This window comes from Patagioenas fasciata, chromosome Z, assembly GCF_037038585.1.
Source record: "Patagioenas fasciata isolate bPatFas1 chromosome Z, bPatFas1.hap1, whole genome shotgun sequence".
NCBI lineage: Eukaryota > Metazoa > Chordata > Aves > Columbiformes > Columbidae > Patagioenas > Patagioenas fasciata.
In genome coordinates, this window is record NC_092560.1 from 82,739,350 (window position 1) to 82,763,566 (window position 24,217).

General features: G+C 42.5%; 2 protein-coding genes across 9 annotated transcripts in view; one reads left to right on the forward strand and one right to left on the reverse strand.

Annotated features, from left to right (window-relative positions):
- The window catches only part of PIAS2 (protein inhibitor of activated STAT 2), a 30,622-nt gene extending 25,908 nt beyond the window's left edge, over positions 1 to 4,714 (reverse strand). For 3 of the 7 annotated variants that reach the window (XR_011736364.1, XR_011736363.1, XM_065860229.2), the window contains exon 1: positions 4,595 to 4,657. Coding sequence is in view for 2 of the 7 variants with exons in the window: in XM_065860228.2 (XP_065716300.1) it covers positions 4,595 to 4,618 (24 nt within the window). In the remaining 5 variants the exon portion in view is untranslated. Of the gene's footprint in view, positions 1 to 4,594 lie in introns of all 7 variants that reach the window. The other 4 variants (XM_065860228.2, XM_065860227.2, XM_071801845.1 and 1 more) reach the window with 3 other exon arrangements.
- Positions 4,715 to 9,116: 4,402 nt separating this feature from the next.
- Positions 9,117 to 24,217, forward strand: part of KATNAL2 (katanin catalytic subunit A1 like 2) — a 32,168-nt gene continuing 17,067 nt past the window's right edge. For both annotated transcript variants that reach the window (XM_065860423.2, XM_071802745.1), the window contains exons 1-8: positions 9,117 to 9,275; positions 17,850 to 17,920; positions 18,336 to 18,502; positions 21,399 to 21,441; positions 21,841 to 21,964; positions 22,749 to 22,844; positions 23,078 to 23,176; positions 23,817 to 23,894. In XM_065860423.2, the coding sequence (XP_065716495.1) occupies positions 9,225 to 9,275; positions 17,850 to 17,920; positions 18,336 to 18,502; positions 21,399 to 21,441; positions 21,841 to 21,964; positions 22,749 to 22,844; positions 23,078 to 23,176; positions 23,817 to 23,894 (729 nt within the window). In that variant the 5' untranslated portion in view covers positions 9,117 to 9,224. The remainder of the gene's footprint in view (positions 9,276 to 17,849; positions 17,921 to 18,335; positions 18,503 to 21,398; positions 21,442 to 21,840; positions 21,965 to 22,748; positions 22,845 to 23,077; positions 23,177 to 23,816; positions 23,895 to 24,217) is intronic.

Here is a 24,217-nt window from a genome sequence, read left to right on the forward strand (position 1 = left end):
CATGTTAAATTCTTGACGTATGTCTACAATAATTACCAATAACTGTAGCTTCTAGGGCAACTACAACTTTCACAATAAATTTGCATGCCTACTGATTTGTAACTGGCTAGAAATGTGTAATATTGGTAAGAGAGAGCAACTTGTGCCTTGGGATAGTTGAAGACCTCTATGCTGACTCTAAATACAAAAGTATTCTGGAAATTGACAGAAGCAGATAAAAAACCACAAGTCCTGGGAAAGAATGAAGAGGTCACAAGTTAAACCTGTGTAAGTCGTCCAAAACAGTAAGAGCAACTCTGAAGAACACAATGGTTGGTGCAAACAGCATGACGATCAGGTCCTCACTATTATGGGTATTTTTCTTAGGACTAACTCTAGTCTGGCTCCTAACTTGTGCACTAGTCTTTGAAGCTGCATGCACTTAATATAACAGCGAAAATCCTAAATCAAGTACTTACATTCTTTTCACTTAAGATGCTCAAAACAAAGCTTGACTCCTTTCATTGCTGCCTCACTTCAGTACCATAAACTACATTATCTCCTTCCTCTCTCCTGTCACTGTACCTCAGCGTAATCATTGTTAATTATTCTAGAAGTGTGTAAAAAAGTCACTATGTGCCTACTGAAAACAGGGGAATTACATACAGATACAAGATAACCTTTGATAAAATACTGTTAATGACCTATAATAATATACTGTTATCTTATTTAATACACTCAACGTTAACTGCAACCTAAAGATCACTACATCACCAACAGGAATGTTTCAATATCTATTCTGACCATCTTTTAAAGTTTATCCCAGATTAACACGTAGAATTTGATTTCTACATCAAACCCCCAAAGTGTCTGGTATATACAATACAATGTTATTAACACAGCTAAAATAAAACAGAGTACAACAGAGTGCTTGGCAATGAGCTAGAAGAGGACACAGGTCGATAGCTCTGTGTTTTCTTCTTAGCTAACAATTCAGCAGCAAGCACCACTTCACCTGGTAAAATGGCAAACACTGTACATTCAAACTGGAAAAATAAAGCAAGAGGAGTGAAAAGACACTGAATCTACTACGAACAAGAGATCAAATACATATAAGAACAAGATTTCAATTTCTACATTTGAATATGGTATCCAAACCATGTTGCTCTTCACATTTAAATGTGTGAAGTGAGTTCAGAATTTGTTGGGAGCCGGAATCATTTTCTCACAGACAGCTCTCAGAAGGAGCTGTAGTTCCCCACTCCTGGGCCAATTCTGTTCAAACTGGTGTTCAAATTCCATCTCTGGCCTCCACACCAGATTGCTGACTCCTGTTCCATGTCCATCTACATCTGTGAGACCCCTCTGACATTCACTGGGCTGCTCAGGAGTGAGGATTATGGACAAAGGTGTGAGCGTGCTTAAAAACACATCTATAAACAGTGGGTCTGGAAACTGTGACTCAAAATATGCAAGAAACATACAGTTGTGCTCACCACATCTTCTTGGCAACTCCCTAGTACTTCAGAAACTGGTACCCTACAGAATTCAAACAACACTGTTAATTAATTAAGGGTTAATCTGAAGGTCTGGAATAGTAAACCTTATACTTGAAATTTTGATCAATATCTTGAAATGTACTGACTATGGCTACAGTTGCTTCCAAATCCCTTAATAAAAGTGAATATTTCCAGAAGGAATGGCCTAACAGCCTGTTCCTTTGAGTTTGTTTTCTTTCACTACAGTCTCTGTTATAATCCTTCGGTCACAGCTCCCCAGAATTTTCAGTCTGAAGATGCAGAGAGGATGGCAGGGATGGTACTAACAAATACTAAAACGACCATTTGTCCTGAGAGTATAAAAATGCTGGCCCTCCATGTTTCCTTCAACAACAGGATTTAAGAGAGAATTCTGGCCTCCTGCCTTCAGTCAGTCCTTAAGAATTTACTGAAATACATCCAACTCTCCAAATCACCCTGTTGGCCTTTTGTAAGGCAGGTAGAGATCACATACTACAGGAAACGGCAACCAACAAGACAGCAGCAAACAATACTGCCACAAAAATGTCCCATACATTAATCTATGAAACAGCAACTTAAGATCACTCCTAAAGATGAATTAATGAAATCTGTTGCTGGAAGGAGGTGTCTCTTCTTTGGCCAAAAGCAGGAAGAATTGGTTGTCCGAAGAAAAAACTAAACCTGCAAGCCAAGTGCCTGGTATTCAAGCAGACACATTCAAATGCACCCTCTTAAAAAAAACCCAAACGGCAGTAAAGGCCTTGAAGACACAAGGCAGTCTGCTATATTAAAAAGAAAAAAATAATCTAGAGCTTTCCCAAAATGGATCAATAATTACTATCATCTGGAAATTGAACACTTAGAGAAGCTCCAGGCTAAGAGATTCATTTCACAGGCACTCTAGTTTACAAATAAGATCAATGGGAACATCACTTCTCAGACTAGTATTTTTTTTAACTACTGATATCTATTATTTTGAGTGACAAAAGGGCACAGTAGTAGTTGGCCTGAAACCCAGTTCCCTTTTCCCTCCATATTTCTGTGTTACTTTTGGCAAGAAACTCAGATGTGTATATAATTTCAAAGGTATTTAGGTACCCAACTCCCAGACAGAGTCTCCCAATACTTATGCATATCTAGGCAAGTGATTGTGGTGCTTTGGAAAATGCAGATCACAGCTCCAGTTCAAGCCTGGAGGAGCTACACAAAGAAGAGTTATCTCTGCTACAAACTTTACACTGAGGGTTTAGCCACCTACATTGCTACACCCTTCAAAAGACAAAGAGGGATGAAAATCAGTCAGGACACTAAACAAAAAAACACGTAAACACAAATTTAACTTAGGAAAAACTAACCCAACCCTTCTTAAAGCTAAGACTGAGATAGAGCACTGTTGTCCTCAAGTGAAACAATTATTTCTGTGAGGTTTTTATAACCGAGCTCCTCAGCTACACTCCATCTCCTTCAACCCAAGCCCTGTTAAGTGCTAAAAGAAGCTTCAGCATAGGAAATTCTCTGGAGATTGCAGCATATTACCCACTGCTGGTGTATGGGGATACAGCAGAAGATTTGGTGAGGAGGTTGGTTAAAAGTAAATACGCTCAAGTGACTTGCACCTGTCTGTAGAAAAAGCACATACATCACACTAATTGTTTTACTGACCTTGTGTGCTTGATGAGTAGAACCTCTGCGTTAAGACAACACAGCCCTATGAGAAACTCTAGGCACCTTATCACCATGTCTCAGATTCCTGCTTTGTTGTGAGAAAGAGTGAGAGGCTGCGCCTGCCTGAAGCCTTGAAATACAGGCAAGCTCAGCAGGCCCAGTGATTTTCCAGCAGGGCTGAACTTGACCAGAGCCTGTGTCCCCACTTGTGTCACCTCTGCCTGGGAGCTTAGGTGTGGCTTTGGAGATCCCCCAGTAGAGAGGTAACTAAAATAAAACTCGCTCTTTGCAATGCATCCGTGGCCTCTGGCTCTTCTTGCGATGTGCCTGCCTATGTGTACACAGTTGGTAAGACTACAGCCAGTTCAATCACCAGACCTCTCTCTGCACTAAAGGCTAACTCACACTGGTTCCTATTTAACCGGCTTTTATTCCCTCTGTAGGAAAGTCTAGGTCAGAAGGGGGAAGTCAGTGTTTGCAGTGTTCCCTCGGCGGCACTTCTGCAGGTGAGGATATTGCAGAAAAGGCAACATTAGAATCAAAGAATCATTTTGGTTGGAAGAGACCCTCAGGATCATTGAGTCCAAACATAACCCAACACTATCACTAAGCCACGTCCCTGAGAACCTCATTTTAACGCCTTTTAAACACCTCCAGGAATGGTGACTCCTTCTGAGCAAACATACTCACAGATTGATCAAGAAACATAAGGAAAAACCAGAAACAATGTAGTCAGCTCTTTGTGTACACACCTTCAAATATGAAAGGCCACCCCCACACACACACAAAAAAAAAGCTATTGCAGAAAAGTCCACAAGAGCAATATAAAAGACATTCAAACGATGACAAAAAAGCTCTGTAAAGAAATACTGGATTTCACGCTTCGCGGGCACAGTTTTCCCGGTTAATGAATTTTCAAAGAGTCAATAAGCATTAGTATTTAAAAAAAAAAAAAAAATCGGTTAATTATTCAGCATTCTCCCTTCAGTTTGCAGTCAGGGCACGGCGGCTCTGGGCCCTGCCGAGGCGCCATGCGAGGCGCCCAACCCCCGAAAAGGCTTTTAAAATGTCGGGGTTGGGAGGGAAGAGGATCCCCCCGACAGCACAACGCGGGCCCCACCCGCCCAGGTGACAGGGCCGGTTCCCCTCAGCCACATCCCGCCGCCCACGCTTCCTCCGAAAGAGGCCTCGGTGCTTTCTGGCCGTTACGAGCGAAAGAAGCTGCCGGTTGACACTCGCCCGCACACACACAAACACCGAGGGGTGCGGCGGCGGCTCCTGTGAGGAAAGGCCGGGGGAAGAGCGGGGCGGGGGGCATCGCTTTTCCACACACACCACCCCCTACCCCCCGCACCGTGAGAACGGCCGGCCAACATCTTGCCCCGCATCTCCCCCCGCTCCGCCGCCTCCCTCTCTTCTCCCCTCCTCACCCGCAGCTCCTCGAAATCCGCCATTTTCTACCCGCTACCGCCGCCGTCACCGGGCGCCGCCGCCACCATCGTGCACCCTGCGCGCGCCCCCGCCACGTGACGAGGGAGGGCGGGGCCTCCGCGTCCCGCCGGGGAACCGTGAGGTAAAAAAGGGGGAATCGTGAGGTAAAAGGGGAAAAGCGGGGGGGGAAATCGTGAGGTAAAAGGGGGAAAAGCGGAGGGGGGGAGAAAGCGTGAGGTAGAAGGGGGAAAAGCGGGGGGGCGGGGGTTGGAATCGTGAGGTAAAAGGGGAAAAGCGCGGTGGGGGAAAAGCTTGAGGTAAAAAGAAGTTGTGAGGGGAATTGTAGGATGCCCCTGCATCTTTCCCTGCATCTGTTTATAGCGATTTTTTAAAGCAGTGTTTTTGCTGTGAAGAAAACGGTATAAGACCAAAAAAAAGTATAAGACAAAATCATAAGGTAAAAGAAGGAGTAATCATGAGGTAAAACCATTTTTTTTTCAGTACACACACACAAAAAGAACAGTAAATAACGCAGTCTTGCCATCAGTAGTGTATTCACTCAAAAAGTTGGGCTTGCGCTGTGATTTTTATAACCTGGTTTCATCCATCTCATCAAAAACATCCCTGTAATTTGTGTTATAATGATGATGTGACATGTTTTATTAATAAAAAATGAAGCGAAAAATGTCACTAAGCTTCAAAACACAATAATGCGTTTCCCGCTCTATGGGAAACGTTGAGGCATTTACAGAAAAATAAACATCGTGGTGCAGCTGAGAATATTATTTTCAAAAGCAGCCAGAGATCATTATCTAGTCACAATAATTACTTAGTCACAATATTCCTTTTTATTGGCAACTGGGCTGTTAAACCAAACAACCAATTTATTGCAATAAAAAAAAATGCAAAGACTAAGCCAGCAAACAGGCCAGCAGCCAAATTGACTCAAACAAGAAGTTGGAGAGGGACACTGGAACAAAAAAGAAAAATGCCTGAAATGCAAAACATATTTGGCCATATTCACCAAAATCAGTTTTTTGTATGATTGACCGATTCAGAGTGGTAACTACAAGTATTTCAGAACAAACTCTGAGCTCCTTAATGGGCCAAGATATGGCCCACATTGGCAGCAAGCTCTGCCAGAAGGGAATCCAACACAATTTTGGGAACAAATAGTTGAACTTTGAGAGAGGATACTGACACCCACAAACACACTGGCTGCGGTCTCGCAATATCACGACAGGATCTGGACACAGAGGAACTCAACAATTAGGATTATTAGCAGTATTTTCGCAACAGCCTTTTGAGGCAGGCTTTCCTTTTTATTTACTATCAGCTAGTCCAAGATAGACTCAGTTCTGCTGAAGTTTTCAACTATAACCACATATAGCTGGTATTTCTCTGCATAAACTGGTTCTGTGCTTGCCCTTACAGTAGCAATTTCCTTGAAGATTTAAACGTAAGGACTTTATTACATTTCAAACCCCTTTTATTAGTCAAAACCAGGGATTCACAGCTGAATAAATCACGCTGTCTGCCGCACCACTGCACAAGTTCAGCTCTCAAGCCCATCAAACATTTCTTTTTCTTTGCAGTTCAACACCAGACTAAAGGGACGAGCTGCGGGTTGGGATCTCTTCGATCATAAAAGCCCACACCAGATCAAAGCCTTCTCTCTTCTTTCAGCACACCCTTACATGTTTCTTCTTTCAAATACACCAGGAAACTCGTCAATGTTCCAACTCACATCAGCACTGAGCTTTTCTTTCTCTTTATTCTCATGTGTACTCACCTCTCACTCCATAACCACATCTTTCAACCTTCCCATTCATCTCATCCCCAGTATCCACTGGGATAAGAGCAAACAGATTATAGTTTGTGTTTTAACACCTCACATGCATAAGATAATGAGAGTTAACGTAGTAGCTTATTCCTAACTTTTGGCTTGAAGAAAAGAGTTCCTCAGAGCTCTTTTCTTCATTGTATTTTGTTTTCCCCCAGCTTTCCTTCACAGGTTTTCTCCTACTCATTGCTGATGCCATAATCTTGGAAAAAAAAAAACAAGTACTCCACAATTGTGGCCCTCCTTAAGCTTTTTTTCTAGGTCCCTACTCCACAAAAACTTAGGACACAGGCCTAATTTCTCCCCCTCTGTTATCTCCACACCAAGGTTTTTCTCACATCTCTCTTCTGGCTTTTCCAGTAACTAGAACCAGTCTCCTCACATATGCATCAGCTCCGGACTTGCACTCCCCAGATACCCAGCTTACCAAAGCTCCAATCTTTCCAATGTTTCCCTTTCCACCAAACTTTTCAGAAACCTACCTCAAGTGTCAGACATTCTTCCAGCTTCTGAGACTCCTGCTGCTTCTTCTTGTTCCTCCATTTCCAATATTTCTTCCTTCCCCTCCTCTTTTTCCTCTTACAACCCCCTGCTGCAGCTCCTAAATTATTTCCCACACTGTCACCTTGAGTCCTTTCTGATTTTGCAATACAAGCTTTAAAATTCTGTGCAGCACCAGCCATCAGAGACACAACTTACCCATCTCCAAGACAGTCACTTCATACTCTGATCTTATAAGATATCACTGCAGCAGCTGCTGGTTTGTCGGTTTGTTTTTCCCAATAGGCTCTAATTAAGGTAAGAAGGGAGCCTGCAGGTGCTAAGCATCCTGCCCCTAAATGGAGTTAGGCTTGTTAGGAAAAAAAATACACCTGGGCTTCATCCTTCTCTAGTAATCTTCCTAGGACTATGTACAGTATGTCCATACAAGCCCTGACTCTTTCCACACTGTTACCTACTGAAATAGGGACATTTGATCATCGAAATAAACTCTCCCTGCTTCCCATGTACACACTGAAGAGAGTTTAAAAAAAACCAAAAACCAAAAACCCAGAGCATCCTACAGCTGTTCCCAGCACTGCAGCAATTACACTCCTCAGCATTATACCTCAACAAACTCCTCCTGTGCTGCTTAACCAGCTGAATATGAATCACAAGCACTGACAAGACTGAGACGATGGGATTGACAGTAGATTTTGTATGTATATGTGCAGTGTTTAAAGGAAATAAATTTATGAGGCTTCTCAATAATCTTTCCTATCCCTTAGCCATTTATTTTTTAATGTAACACTAGAGAAAGTGAATGGCAAAAATGTAAAGGGGTGGTGCTCAATGTACGGAGGCTCGCAGGCCCCCTTAGTTGCTCTGCTGCCTGTAAAAATGTGGGCTTTGACTAGTAGATACTCTCAGATGAATACTTCATCTATTTATTGGAAAGAAATCAGTTGTGTAGGTGTTTTGTATCTGCACTTTCTATGCAGCTAATTGACAAAATAGTGCTTAGATGGGAAATAATCTGTTATGTCAAGATATACAGTGAAGTTATATTAACTAAAGTAATATAGACAAAAGGTAGATTAGAAATCTGATTTGTTCTTTATTTTTCTAAACAGTTTTTATGATTAAATACATGTTAATTAGTTCGACTTGCCTATCGTAGCATACGATGTTCCTCCCCCTCTGCTCTGCCCTGGTGAGGCCACATCTGCAGTTCTGTGTCCAGTTCTGGGCTCCCCAGTTTAAGAAGGACAAAGAATTACTGGAGAGAGTCCAGCAGAAGGACACAAAGATGCTGAGGGGTCTGGAGCTGCTTTCTGATGAGGAGACACTGACAGAGCTTGGGCTGTTCAGCTGCAGAACAGAAGCTGAGAAGGATCTTATCAATGTGATAAATATCTCCAGGGTTGGTGTCAAGAGGATGGACCAGACTCTGTTCAGTGGTGCCCAATGGCAGGATGAGGGGCAACGGGCACAGACTGAAACACAGGAGGTTCCATCTGAACATGAGGAGAAACTTCTTTCCTTTGAGGTGCCAGAGCCTGGCCCAGGCTGCCCAGAGGGGTTGTGGAGTCTCCTTCTCTGAGACATTGAAACCCGCCTGGACAGGATCCTGTGTGATCTGCTCTGGTGACCCTGCTTGAGCAGGTGGGTTGGACTGGATGATACAGAGACCCCTTCAACCCCAACCAGCCTGTGATTCTGTGACTTTAACGAGGGCTTTCAGGTGCTCTGAAGAGGGCCCTTCTCACAGCCCTGCAGTCCCTCAGCACCAGTACACTGACAACCTCCATCTTAAGGCCCACCGCCATCCTTGATGCAACAAACAGATCCCACTCTGCTTCTCCCCGGGCACACTTCGCCTGTGAGGTGAACTGGACATGTTTTACAGTGGGCTGCGCTGAGCTCGGCTGGTTTGGTCCGCCTAGACCGCTCCCTCGGCTCGGCACACCGTCACTCGCCTCACAGTCCGCCAAACCGCTGTGCCCCAATGCTTAGGAGAGCCTAGAGGCGATTGGCCGGCCGTACTGCCAGCCCCGCCTCCTTCCCCACCGTTATTGGCCGGTCTTTTAACGACCACCTCCTAGTTCACTTATGATTGGGCAGTTCTTTGAGCAATCCTTCACCCTCCGGCGTCTCGATTGGCTGCGTGAGGAAGGTGGGGCGGGGCTATCCCTCACGGCACCCGCTGGCTTCCGCGGGCTGCGGGGCCAAGCGCTGCCGGGAGCTCGCTGTGACCTTTCCCCGCGGGTTGTGCCCGCCGGCGGCCGGGCCCGCTGCCCGCCCCGATGGAGCTGTCCTGCGAAACGCTGAGGACCGCCCACCAGGCGAGGGAGGCGGTAAGAAAGCGGCAGGCCGCGCGTCCCCGTTGCTATGGAAATTGCGGAGGGGGCGGGCAGTTTTGCGCATGCGCGGGAGAGCAGCACGCAGGCGCCGTGGGTGTTGCCATGGCGACCAAGATGGGTGTGTGGGGAAAGGGGAGCGCTGGGCCTGGAGGCGCCGGGGCTCATCGTCGGGACGGCGGTCCGAGTTCTGCTTAAGGATGGGGGCTTCGCACAGCCCCTCCTTCTCGCTTCCCTTCCCTTGGCAGGAGGGAATGGCTCCTTGTCCTGCCCACTCCTCAGCGAACGGACCCCGCCGACTCCGGCTCTCCTCAGCCCTAGTCCGTTGCGTGGTCATGGGCAGGAGCCAATACAGCAAAAAAACAGAGAAAGTCCGTATTCATTCCTCCCGTAGCTCCCTTTTCCGTCAGCCAGGGCCTCCATCCCACGGACCAGTCGATCTCCAGGAAACTCAGAACTTTGCTAAATTTCTTAACCTGTTCTTTTGCTTCCACCTGCTGGTCAGATTCAAGTGGAATAAAATAGGCGGCAGGACTGCTGAAATCCCTCCCCAGAAATGTGTTAGATGCTCCTTATGCATCCAAAACTGACTATCCTCGCTGTACATGACAGGATTGCTCACAGAACGGCAGTTTTAGGAGGGGTTCTGAGACTGAGCTTTAGGTCATGTCAGCCTCTTAGATCACAGAATCACAGCATGTCAGGGATCAGAAGGGCCCTGGAAAGCTCATCTGGTGCAATCCCCCCATGGAGCAGGAACACCCAGCTGAGGTTCCACAGGAAGGTGTCCAGGCGGGTTTGAATGTCTGCAGAGAAGGAGACTCCACAACCTCCCTGGGCAGCCTGGGCCAGGCTCTGACACCCTCACCATGAACAAGTTTCTTCTCAAATTTAAGTGGAACCTTTTGTGTTCCAGTTTGTACCCATTACCCCTTGTCCTACCATTGGTTGTCACTGAGAAGAGCCTGGCTCCATCCTCCTGACACTCACCCTTTATCTATCTGTAAACATGAATGAGTCACCCCTCAGTCTCCTCTTGTCCAGCTCCAGAGCCCCAGCTCCCTCAGCCTTTCCTCACACGGGAGATGCTCCACTCCCTTCAGCATCTTGGTGGCTGCGCTGGACTCTCTGCAGCAGTTCCCTGTCCTTCTGGAACTGAGGGGCCACAACTGGACACAATATTCCAGGTGTGGTCTCCCCAGGGCAGAGCAGAGGGGCAGGAGAACATCTCTGACCCACTGACCACCCCCTTCTAACCCACCCCAGGTACCATTGGCCTTCCTGGCCACAAGGGCCCAGTGCTGGCTCATGGTCACCCTGCTGTCCCCAGGACTCCCAGGTCCCTTTCCCCTACACTGGTCTCTAATAGGTCATTCCCCAACTTATACTGGAACCTGGGGTTGTTCCTGACCAGATTCAAGACTCTGCGCTTGCCCTTGTTATATTTCATTACATTTTTCCCCGCTCAGCTCTCCAGCCTGTCCAGGTCTCTGATGGCAGCACAACTTCCAGTATCACCACTCCTCCCAGCTTGGTGTCATCAGCAAACTTGCTGACACTCACTCTATTCCCTCATCCAAGTCATTGATGAATATATTGAATAGCACTGATCCCAGTACTGACCCTTGATGGACTCCACTAGGTGCAGGCCTCCAACTGGACTCTGCCCCATTGACCACGACTCTCTGGCTTCTTCCCTCCAGCCAGTTTACACTCCATCTCACTAGATGAGTAGGTTTTATATTTACCCAAGGATAGGAGCCCCCAGCACAGTCTCCAAGCTCTGAAGCAGATTCAGCTCCCAGCCACTGAGAACGGTGTGTTACTGAAACAGTGTTAATGTGCAGAAGGGAGATGGGAGAAAAAGGGATGGAATGTATAACCTCACCAATAGGGATTTTGGTGGCCCTGATCTCAGGGATGGTTTTGACTACTAAAAGCAGAAACATTTGTGGGAATAGCACCTGAAGCTCAAGAACTCTTTCTCCTGAGCTGTGTCGGTTTGCTTTGTAATCTGATTTCTCCACAGCCTTTTGGCAGGATGGACATGAAGATCAGATTTTATATTTGGGGTACAAAGTAGAAGGACATGTTCGTATTCCCCACAGGGGCAGAAGTTTGGAACCTGCTTTGTTTAAGCCAGCCAGTGATTAAGGAACAACCTGAAGCTGCCAAGAGGATTTTTTTTAATTCTTGCTCTAAACTTCTTGGGTTCAGTGAAGTGAGCCCAGAAGTTTAATTTCCGTTTTCTGAATTCCAGTATTCCGATGCAGTATTGAAAAGTTACACTGCTACATCTCCACTATGTAGCACTAAATAATTACTGTAATTCCTGGTTGCCCAGCTTTGTCCTTGTCTTTATCGCATTTTTCCATTAATCTGTTCTGTAGAGTGGAGGTTATTATTTTCTACCAGTTTTGGGAAAAATAAATTCCTGTATGCATTACAATACTGTGGCTGTTTGCAACTACAAGTGCAGTCTTACAATAAAATAAATTTGTTTTGTGAGGCATTTCACTGTTTTTAATTGTTAAATATTTTCTTTGTTCTTTAAATCACTCTTGAAAAGCAATATTATTGTAATCTGCAGTTGAACTTTGCAAATCCATGTGAATGAGAAAGGGAATTAATTACTCTTAATTAATTTGTAAATTTAGCATCCTTAAATTTTGTTGTTTAATAATTCACCATACTTTGTGTCGATTCATTTTTATGTACTCGTATCACGTATAACTTCAAATCAGTGAAGCGTTGGCAGTGTAAACCCCGGTTTCAGCAATTTTCCTGTTAAAAGAGGGAGAAAATAGTGGTCTGTGAGTGGCTTTTAGCATTGGAGAATTAATTAATGAAAGATAACATGTAACTATTGCAGTCTGGAGATAAATCAAGTCTCACTTTTCGGTACACCACACCCGAATTGTAAAATGCCTTTGGGTTTTAAATGTAACACTTCTCGAATACTTCCTAGTGTTACTACTAGGACAGCCATTAATTTCTGCGGTGAACTTGCTGTATGTCTGTAATTATGAAAACTATTTGTGTTCCTTCTTGAGAAACTTCGCCAACTCTTTTGTTCGCAGCAGGCTTGTATAATTTGGAAGAGAGAAGAGAGTAAAGCAGCGCCTTTTCTTTGTGCTGGGAAATTCTATTCAATGGCAGCCAAGTTATACATTGTTTAAAAGTCACCATTTCCATTCTCTGCTTGTGTTTCTCAAAAAAAAAAATAATACTGTCGGCAAGCCAGTAATTGAACAGCAGCCTTATAAAAAGCCTGGCAAGGCTGCAAGTATTCTATGCAAGAGGGAAAACTGTGGGGATGTTGACTGGAAGAAAACAGGGAAAGTCCATCACGTCTCAGCTACTCTTTCTGTCCTTTGACATGATCTTGGGGAACCTCAGAGAAGGAAGGTGTCCTGGAATCCCAAGGCAAAATAGAGGGAAGGGACACTGCCTGTGTATTACGATAAGATCTTTCCTTGTGTGATTCCAGAGCTACCCGCTTGCCTCCTCCCTGAATTCCTGTTCTCAGGTCCCTCTGACCTCATTTTATCGAGCGCCTCAGTTGGACGCACAAGGGCACAGTGTTATGACAACATAGTTAATATTTCCAAGCTTCCCACACCATGACTTTGTCACTTTTTTCTTATTGAATATATCCATGTGGAAATATAGGGTCAAATAATCATGAAACATTATGGGGTTAAATTCAAGGCCGGGCTGGACGGGGCTCTGAGCAACCTGATATGGGTGAAGATGATCCTGCTCATGGCAGGGGTGGCACGGGGTGGGCTTTGGATGTCCCTTCAACCCAAACTATTGTTTGATTCTATGATTCTAAATTACTCTTTCAGTAGGTCCATTAATTTGATGGAATTACACAAGAGACTAGGTTGATTTATAATGTAAATGCATTTTAGTAAAAGGTACGGAAATGACTGAACGAACAATTGCATTTAAAGATGCATGACTCTAATAGAGTTTAATTTTAAATGGCTGCAAAGAAAGGAATACTTACCACTCTTCCGTGAAGCTAGAAACAAATAAAATACACTGTAAGTGTTGGAGCTAATTAGTTAAGTGCTCAACTATTTAGTTTTTAAAACAAGATCACGCTTAAGTGCCTTAAGCTTTTATTAATTGTATGCACCCCAAAATCCCCTATAGTAATTGCAAATTTAATTACATACGTTTTTTGTTCTTTTAAGAATGGAAGCTTATTAAACTTTAAGCACTTAAACATCTATTGAAATACCAGTGGCTATAAACAACATGCAATTCTAAATACTAATTAAACGGGAAGGCTAAATCACTATAAAGCTAAACTGAATTTTAAGTAACTTTGCACTCCTAAGTACTCCTTTTTTTTCACGCTGTATAAGATTTACCATTTCCTCTCTAAGCACAGCAGAAGTCCTGGGCAGTGTTAGTGTCTGTCTGCATGATGCCAGGTGTGTCTGGACATATTTGCAGTGAGGGTTGGTCCCTAGGGAATAAACCTGAGTTCAGCAAACGAGACCAGAGTGGGCAGAGAGCGGTTTAAGTGGACGGTTAAAGCTGCTGGTGGCACCAACACGTGCAGCGGTTCATCTATAATACCTCTTGGAAAGGGTATGTGGTAGAGACAGTCTGGTGAAAGGCAGGGAGATGTGGTTTTGTGGAGTTCATTAAGAAAGCAATGATCCGTGCTTCCCCAGTTCACAAGATTTATGATTTGGTAAGTTACATCTTGAAATGTCCTTAATTTTTCTTTCTTTCATGCAAACGTCACAGAACTGGGACTAGAGCTGTTGATATCTCTGTTTAGTTTTTCACATCCAATGTAATGCAGGTCTTTGTTAGCCAATCAACTGAGTTAATTTTCTTTGGACAGATGTCTGACTTCTCAAAATTGAATGTTGCTGTTTGCATTCTTATTAACAGAAGATAAAGGCAGAATGAACCTCTCAGTCTAAACCATCTTCAATGATCCTCGTGGTCCCTTCTAACCTGATATTCTATGATACTGTGATTCTAAGTGGGGCTCTTTTTTAGTGTGAAGATTCACTTTTTCTTCTTCTTGGTCAACACAAGAAAAACATTACTATGTTAAGGTTGAAGTGTGTTGCTCTTGTAATACTGAGACTTAGACTGTGCTGCCCAAAGCAAGTCTCTACCTAAAAGAGTGTTTGAGATGTTGCCCATCACTATGTCACTGTTTATACTAGAATTTAAAATGCCTCTAGGAATAGCAGAAGGATTAGCAGCAGCAGAAGGCACACAGGAACACAAATTATTTTCAAGGAAAGCTCCAGGCATGGATGTAAGCCCTGCCAGTCCATCAGGCAGATGCAATTCCTCTCATCAGAGTATTACTGTAAATGCTCAAACATGAAACACTTGATGTGTTTGACTTCTGTGGCATCCATTGTGTTTTTATCCTGTGTTTAAATATTCAGAGGTAGATGTGTTTTTGCCTTTTGATATGTGGGCAAAATCAATAGTTCATTATTCTCAGCATTAAACAGCAGGAGCGGTTGTGTTTAGAAGAATGTACAGGTGGGACTGTCAGCAAGTGATGACTTCACCTTCTTTATTGCACCTCCAACCCTGTTTTGGAAGATTCCAGTCATCTGGAGAAATGGCAAAAGGCCCATTATTCAAAATCTGTTTTCCAAAAACCAGCACCTCAAAATAATAAGAAGGAAAAGATCCTTTCATCCCAGGGTGTCAGTGATTTCTCTTTGCTCATAACCATTCTCAGAATTGGTTCATATCTTGTTGCAGCAGCTCTAAGGAGCTGATCTACTTATTTCAAGAGTTACTGATCCACCAAGCATTTACACAGCACTCTTGCTCCCTAAAATGGTTTCAAAAAATAATCTTTGGCCACCAATCTTCAGCAAATAGTATTGCAGCTTCCTTATGGACTTGGAAACTGCATAATTTTATCTTGGCTGCGTAATTTTATCAGAGAATCATTTTGAATTGGAAAAGACCTTTAAGATCACAGAGTCCACTGTTAATCTAACTCTATAAAGTCCACCACTACCCCATGTCCCTGAGAACCTCATCTCTGTGTCTGTTCAACCCCTCCAGGGATGGTGACTCCAGCACTGCCCTGGGCAGCCTGTTCCAATGCCCCACAGCCCTTTGGGGAAGAAATTGTGCCCCACATCCAACCTCAACCTCCCCTGGCGCAACTTGAGGCCGTTTCTTTGTGTCCCTGTGTCCCCTCAGCTCCTGTTCTCCAGCTGAACCCCCCAGGTCCCTCAGCCGCTCCCATCACACTTGTGCTCCAGCCCCTTCCCCAGCTCTGTTCCCTTCTCTCCACTTGCTCCAGCACCTCAAGGCCTTTCTTGTCATGACATTGGGTGACTTCTAAAAAGTAGTAAAGGCTCCTAGTGGCATATGGGTTCTTCCCTTTTCCAGAGATGCTTTGATTCCCTTTCTATGGAAAACCAGAATGAAGATTCTTTTTGCTAACATGTGAAATAAAAGTATACTTCCACCACGCAGGACAGGTTGTTATAAATAAAAGCAACCCCCAGCCTTTTCCTAGTTGTGTCACTAGATGGCCCCACATCTGAAGCAAACATCCCAGAAAATATCTGCTGCACTGGAGATCTTCTGCCTGCCCTACCTGCTACTTTTTAGAGACTGGCAAACACCTGGGAGGTGTTAGTTTGAAAATAGCACAGTCAGATATTGTTTTATCTTAAGTATCAGTGCTGTATGATACGTACTGCTATGTACAGAGCAGAGGGAGCAGATCAGCCTAATTTAGTAAATGAAAAGAACGCTTAAGAGGTACATTGGTTTTACAGTGCATTGCTCCACCCCAAAACACATTTGCTTGTAGGAATTAGTGGTTCTCCACTATCCGCAGTTTGCTATAGTGATACTTTGTGTTGGATATTAGGAACAATTTCTTCCCCAAAGGGCTGTGGGGCATTGGAACAGGCTGCCCAGGGCAGTGCTGGAGTCACCATCCCTGGAGGGGTTGGACAGACACAGAGATGAGGTTCTTAGTGACATGGGGCAGTGCCAGGGGTGGATTAACAGTTGTACTCAATGATCTTGAGGGTCTTTTCCAACCAGAATGATTCTATGATTCCTTCCAAGAAAGGATAGGGTAATTCTCTTTCTATATGGATCTTCCTTATATGCATCTTGTGGGATTTAAAAACTTATGCCTTGGTCAGTAGTAAGTTTTTAGCTTCTTTGTGTGCCGGGCACTGGCAAAGAGCAACAGAAGTCATTGCTACAGATGCTGGGGCTCCGTTTCCGGTGTGATGGGGCCAAAAATTTGTGTGTTTGTCTCCTGCAGGTCCCTAACACTTGGGCTGGGCTTTGTCTTGGGGACAGATGCAGGCAGTGGTTGATCAGCATACCACAGAGGAAAACTGGGGGTAAAAGTGGGAGTCTGTAAATGCATCACTGTGCAACCTAATCAGGAATATATGCAAGCTATGCAACAGAAGCAACAGAAGCTGCTGCTTTTTCCCCATCCTCTGAATAAGTACTGGTCTTTTGTGCTCACGCTGGATCCTCATAAATAATGCCAAATGTCAGCATTCTGAAAGAGAAAGCACCTAATTTATTTGCCTAAATGTGCCTTTGGCCATACCTGCTTTTCCTGTGATTCCAGCTTCACATCCCAATGAGGCAGACCAGAGTCAACATGCTGATTTGTAGAGCTTTCCTGGTAACTACTTCTGTTACAATCCTAAAATCTCAGGGTTTTCCTGCAAGCACTCAGTATTTATGGCACATTTTATCAAACTAGGACTTTGTTCCAGTATCTTACGAAATTTCTGTTTCCACTGTCCTTTTTGCTATACTTGATGTTGCACTTTATGTTCCCCCCCGCGGTGTAGCTTTGCTGAAGGGTGGCAAAGATATTTTATGCTGCCTTGTGAATGACTTTGGGTTCTCCAACGTGTGTGAAGAAATCCATGGGGCTGAGTCTATACTGAAATTTCTGCATGTCAGGACCTGACTTTGGTCACTTCTGTGTTAAAATTGGGCAAGTCTAGTGTTGTCCCAAAAGACTAATTCTTCAAGTACTCTGTATTTCACTTGTGTTTATATATCTCAGTCCATGAACTGGGAGGTGCCAACACTGTACAGCTGGGCTTTGTAGTGTAGTTATGCAGATCTCAGACCTTTTTTCCATCCCCTCTTCTCCAAGCGCTCTGAAAACGGGTTTCTAGGTTCTGGAGCACAAGATTTTCTGGTGCAGCTCCTGGAGATGCTGGACATGAGGTTTGCAAGAGTCCTACCCTGATATTTTCATCATCCTGAGTATGTTGGAGATCTGTAACCATAGTAAGGGAAAGTAAGTTATTTTTTCAACCTCAAAGTAATCTGTTCTTCTCTAGGAAAAGGTTTCTACCCATCCAGTAGCCCTGATAATGTGTAAGAAAAATTACATTGAAAACCACTTTACTTCTGTTTATTAACAGTGAGTTGTTTTACAGTTCTTACATGCTGTTGTCTTAATTTGTTTGTTTCCACAGGCTACATTTAGATGCTGTTTACAGCAATAAAGAGAATATTACATTTGATCTAGAGTTCTGTCTTAATTCACAGGATGAGATGCGAACAGAAGCTCGTCGAAAAAATCTCCTCATTCTAATTTTGCACTATTTGATGGATGAAGGGTATGTTTTTTAAATAATAGTGCTCTACATTTGTGGGTTTGTGTGTGTCTGACCTCCCATAATGTGTCCTTCTGTCCTCTGCTGGGTGGATGGACAGCATGGCCCTTTGGTTTGATGTCAGAAAGAGGTAAATTACTGTTATATATCCTATAATATTATATTTTATGTATATTTACTGTGCTAAATTGTTTCAATTCCTGATCAAAAAATGTCCTGTTGAATTTAAAAATACTTTAGAACCATCAGTAAAGGGCTTTTAGATAGAGTTTATGCTTTTATAATAGTGATAAATGGACTTGTGGACAGGTTAAAAATACTTTTTACTTACTAATGCTGGTGTTTACTTTTTCTCTCAAAAATTAGTATGAGATAATGACACTATGTTTTTTGATCTTTGTTTTTTTGAAATTACTAGGTATGTGGATGCTGCAAATGCCTTGGAACAAGAGACGAAATTAAGTTTACGTGGCTTTGAAGTTTGTGACAACATTGATCTTGAGACAATTTTGATGGAATATGAAAGCTATTACTTTGTAAAATTTCAAAAGTATCCTAAAATTACCAAGAAGGTCCTGGACACTGGTATGTGGCTTTTGTTTCTCAAAGCTTGTAATGTATATTTGCCTGATATATTCACTGCACTTCTTGTGTTTGTCAGCGTTTGATGTTTGAACTCTTACAGTTACAGAGCTATAGTTCTAGCATACAGGACGTAAAAACTGATATATGGGGCTTTGAGCCTTTCTGCTCTTCCTTCTCTCTTTATGTAGATGTAGAAGAAGATGATATTTTTCTGTCTTTGAAAAACTACTTTGATATTGGAAAATGCCATATAAGCCCAAAGTATTATAATACATATAAGATATTAACAAATAATATGTTTATTTGCTCCAAAGAACTAAAAGTCTGATGTATGAAGAAATGATACAAAATAAGAAAAATCAGAATATGTGCATTCTGTTTTGGCCATGAGGTCCTGAATGATTTTATACTTGAGTACAAAATGTAACTTATAGAAGCCATAAGAACAACTGTATAAGAATCAGTTGTGAAGAGCTTGAAGGGTATAGAAAACACCAACCTCTCTATCTGTCTCGTAAGAAAAATATGTTAATCAAAGAAGGGAATGATTAGCCAGGGAACATCTCTGGGCAGTTGTCATTGTTTCGTATGGCTGCCAGCAACTTTGAAATCACAGGTAAATTAAACATTATATCAATATAATAAAATTACCTGTGTAGATGAAATGATTTTGAAAGGTATTAAAGCTACTAGTAGAAGGACAGTACTAGCTGCATTATCTGCATGGCAGAGAGATTTATGGCTAGAACCATAACCTTGCAGGACAAAACCCAAGGGATTTGTTATGAGTCAAGAAGGAAAAAGTATTACTATTAAAAGTTTACTATTAAAAAAAAAATCCCAAAAATCTACTCATAGACACAAGTTCTCAGTACCATTTTTTGGTCAGTCAAGCTACTCAGACATGGGGTATTGTGTCATACCCAAGCCCAGAATTGTCTCCATCCTGTCAGGAAGGTATTGTGCTTTTTCCTTCAAGCCTGACCACCCTCCTTCCTGCACGTATCTCCGGTGCAGAAGTCCAGTTTGGGGTTGACCGGCTGGAAAGCGGCTCTACAGAGAAGGACCTGGGAGTTCTGGTGAACAACAGGGTGACCATGAGCCACCAATGTGCCCTTGTGGCCAAGAAGGCCAGTGGTCCCTGGGGTGCATTAGGAGAAGTGTGACCAGCAGGTGGAGGGAGGTTGTTCCTCCCCCTCTGCTCTGCCCTGGTGAGGCCACATCTGCAGTTCTGTGTCCAGTTCTGGGATCCCCAGTTCAAGAAGGACAAGGAATTACTGGAGGGAGTCCAGTGTGGAGATACAAAGATGCTGAGGGGTCTGGAGCATCTTTCCAATGAGGAGAGACTGAGAGAGCTGGGGCTGTTCAGCTGGAGAAGAGAAGCTGAGAAGGGATCTTATCAACGTGATAAATATCTGCAGGGTGGGTGTCAAGAGGATGGACCAGACTCTGTTCAGTGGTGCCCAATGACAGGATGAGGGGCCATGGGCACAGACTGAAACACAGGAGGTTCCATCTGAATATGAGGAGAAACTTCTTTCCTTTGAGGTGCCAGAGCCTGGCCCAGGCTGCCCAGAAAGGTGGTGGAGTCTCCTTCTCTGAGACATTCAAACCCCCCTGGACACGATCCTGTGTGATCTGCTCTGGTGACCCTGCTTGAGCAGGTGGGTTGGACTGGATGATCTCCAGAGGCCCCTTCCAACCCCAACCAGTCTGTGATCCTCTGATTCTGTCATTAAATCGTGTCTGTGCTCAGGTCATGGTATATGCAGGCCAAAGAAAACCGTTACTGTGGTGCTCGTTCCTACAAACTTATTTGTAATACTCTCATCAAGTCCTACAGAACCCACTCATTTCCATGCCGAGTTGCAGTTTTCAGGGTTTTAGATGTCCCTGTGGGATTACAAGTTCACTCATGGGCTCTGCTGCCTCCAAGTACACAGTGTTCCCCCGCTTTCTCAGTGAAACAGCTTTTTGGGAAGGAATATTTTATGTAAATGTATGAGAATCTGCGTGTAAGAGCATTTCCCAAAGAACACTGATGTATTTTGGAACAACTACCCTGCTTCCCCGAAAATAAGACTGGGTCTTATATTAATTTTTGCTCCAAAACTTATTACTTTTTTACATGTATAGCTGCCTGGAAACTATTTAAATTGACTTTTACTGAACTATAACTAGGGCTTATTTTTGGATTAGGGCTTATATTTCGAGCATTCACAAGAAACGTGAAAAATCATGGTAAGGCTTGTTTTTGTGGTAGGTCGTGTTTTCAGAGAAACGTGCTACTGTGGTACAAACCCTGAGCTTTATGAGTTCACATCTGGGCTTTGTGAGTTCGGCATTTTGTGAAAAAAGTGCTTTTCTTTGACAGAAATTGTTTCAAATTATGTAAGTGCAAAAAATAACATAGTTTGGTAACCACAATTGTGGTGTGACATTTTGTCTGTCTTGGTATGTTGAACATGATAAAACTATTATTAATAAGAGTGAAGTGAATTCTTATTTCCCAGTTCAGCAATGAAAAGATTATTGGCATTAAATAAGCATCCTGTGCAATTTATTAAATTAGTTTATTGTGCTTGATCTAATTTCTGGTAGTGTCCATTTTACTGTGAGAACGATACTGGTTTTAAAATGTAAGCCAAGAAACCAAAGACTGAATGAGCCTTAAATTTAACAAGCACGAAGCCAAACTACTCTCTCCAATATCCATTTGTTTTCAGAAGGTTTTTGCAAGCTTGCATGTCTTCTAATCATTTTGTTCCTGCTTATACATTGTTATTTCGAAGGTCATTAATGTGTGCTCAAATGTATGTTTGAAGGGGAAGAAAAATCAAGTTGCTATTTTAAAAATTTTTAATTAATTTCCATTTTAATATTAATTTTGCCACAGTGGAAAACAAACGACAGCTGAGAACTGGAGGAAGACCAAGAAGGTAAGAGAAATGTGCAGGTTTTCTTTTTTTATGGGCAGAAAAATTTCCTCTAAAAGCAATATACCATGTGTTTAAAATAATATTTGGATACCATAGAAATACTAAAGCCTAGAGTCATGCTGCTGACTGTGTGGTGTGTTTTTCTGTATCTTTTAGAGGAAAGTAAAGACTTATTTCCCAAAGGGAGATGCAAACAATTTACAAAGTTTATAAGGCGGTGTGTTTGAAAGCAGTAAGCACTGAATCCTGCTGTGATTGAAACTGGTACTTTAACTCCAGTGGCAACAAAGTTACCTCAAAAGTGCTTTATTTGAAAACTCTGCCTTTTAATCTTTTGGTATTTTGAAGGCAAAAAGTTGTGGAAGCCTTTCAGTACATCTATTTTTTTATTAATTCCAGGGCAGCAAGCTCTTCTCAGAATCTCCCAAGGCTCAAACATCAGACAGTGCAACGACCATCGTCCAAAACTTCACCTGGGACTACAACAGAATTTAAATCATCCACCAAGGAGAGCCCCAAACAGGTTTAAACATGTTTTACCTTGGCAGCGTTACAGTTGAAATTATTGTGTTTTTTTATTTTGAGAGGCTATAGGCAGCAACAAAATGCAACTCGCACAATTAGTAATTGTGTAACTATTAGTTAGTAACTATTACAAAATTAGTAATTGTGTAACTAATGGGTTCTACTAATTTTGTAGTTTGAGGGTGCGAAACTTCAGGAGAATATACTTCATGGCTGTGAGTTGGGGAGCAAGTCACAGGCAAAAATTAGAGGAAAAGGTGTCATATAATCCAGCGTATACAGAAAGCAACCAGTTTTCCCATTAACACTGGTAGATTTATCCTTTAGTGCCAGAAAGTCAGACAAACAAACCGAGTAGAAAGTCTGGTGTCAGTTGTAAGCATATTCACAGTGCATAAGGTGTTTGAGATTGGGAGAGTCATTTGGCACTGTATTTTTCAGTTTTGCGAGTCTCATTTTGGTAAGATGGCTGTGAAAACGGCTTTATTACCACCCCTTACAGAGGTGGGAGCAGGAACAGCAGGTTGGTGAGCAAGCACTGTGTTATAGCTTTTGAGGAACTGTGTGAAGGAAAGTCTCTCTTCTTTTTTAAGTCCTTGTCCATATTCCTGCCTAGGGTGGATCTCATTTCTGACCAGTTCTCTCACTCTTTAAAAATAATTAGCTTTTCCTTGAAATGATACAGTTCATCTGGGTGTGTATGAAGAGGTGGGATGATATGGAATTATATCCGCAACTCATTTACTTGGCAATACATGTGTTTTAATCTTTTTTTTCTTTAGAATAATGACAGTGTGGTTACTCTGGAGCAATCTGACTTCGGCTTAAGCATCTCGGCAATCAACAAATCTGGAGGAGACAGCGCTCACCCAAGAAAGGTTGGTAAAAACTTGGTATCTGATTTATGATATGAATGTATATGTAGAAAAAAATACATGGAATTTTTTCACAAATACCAAATGCGAGCTTTTTGTGTCTATTTTTGTATAAAATGTTCCTGTGTAATCAGCTGAAGGGTCAATTTTATGACTTGGGCAGTAATTCTTTGCATAGGAAGCTCTGCTTGCATTACATAGCATTTCAAACTAAAGGTTATTATTTTCTCTTTTAGGGCCAAGTAATCGACTACCATGGGATAATTCAGGATGCTCTCAAAGTATCATCTAATGGAATAGCCTTGAACAGCCTTAATTATGATCCAGATCCATCGGTAAGTGCTTCTGTTCTTATTTCCATCCAGTGAAAAGGAACATTGGTTTTACATAACCAGGAACAAAATAAAATACCGCAAGAATCTTGCCTTTGTTCCCAACTTAGATTTCTGAGTGACATATTTCCTTCTTCAATAGACAGTCGTACTCTATATTGGTCTAATTTGTTTACAGGTGTTTTTGAACAGGAAAGCAGGCAACAAATACAAATTATACCTTATGATTCACATAAAAAAAATAAATTGCAGAAACCCACAGAACTTCTGAGGGTAAATTCTGCTTCCTTTGAATTCCATATACTATTTAGCCTTCACCTCAGCTGAGACAAGAACAGAGTTGTGACATTTGAAGAGACTTTCAAACCAGAAAATATGACAACACGGTGACCGACAGTTATATTTTTCACTCCTCTTAATCTATGTTTAGGACTACTTATGCAAAGAGAGACCTGCTCATTTCAATATTAGTTCAGGATTGGATTCTGTTAGATGAAGAGTTATCGCAAAAACTTATTTAGTATTTTTATAGCTCTATAAGTTTATATTATTATGGTGTACCAGCTTTTTTTGGAACTATTTCATAGTTCATCTGTTTAAAAATCATCGAAGCCTGACAAGAATTTATGTTTGTCTTTTTTAGGAACGATTATTGAAACCCCTTAGTGCTTTTGTTGGCATGACTGGTGAGATGAGAGAACTTGCAACTGTTGTAAGCAAAGTAAGATTGGATCTCTGTTTCAGTTGTATGGAGATCTTGGTTCTCTTTGTCATCTGAGAATGCTGTTTGTTTCTTTTTACTATCGCTGATGCGGCTTATTCTTGAATGTACAAGCTATTTTTCCTATCATGCAACTCCCAGCCAGTCATTTCTTTACATGTAATGATGTTTCTTTCCACTACACAATGGGAGGAAGTAATTAAGACCATTCCTTTCTAAGAGGGAATATGTAATCTAATCATCCTGTACCCACGAGACTGACATAGCTTTTCCTTTTGTTCTTTTTGCTACAGAAAATGTACAGTGATTCACTGAAAAGAGAA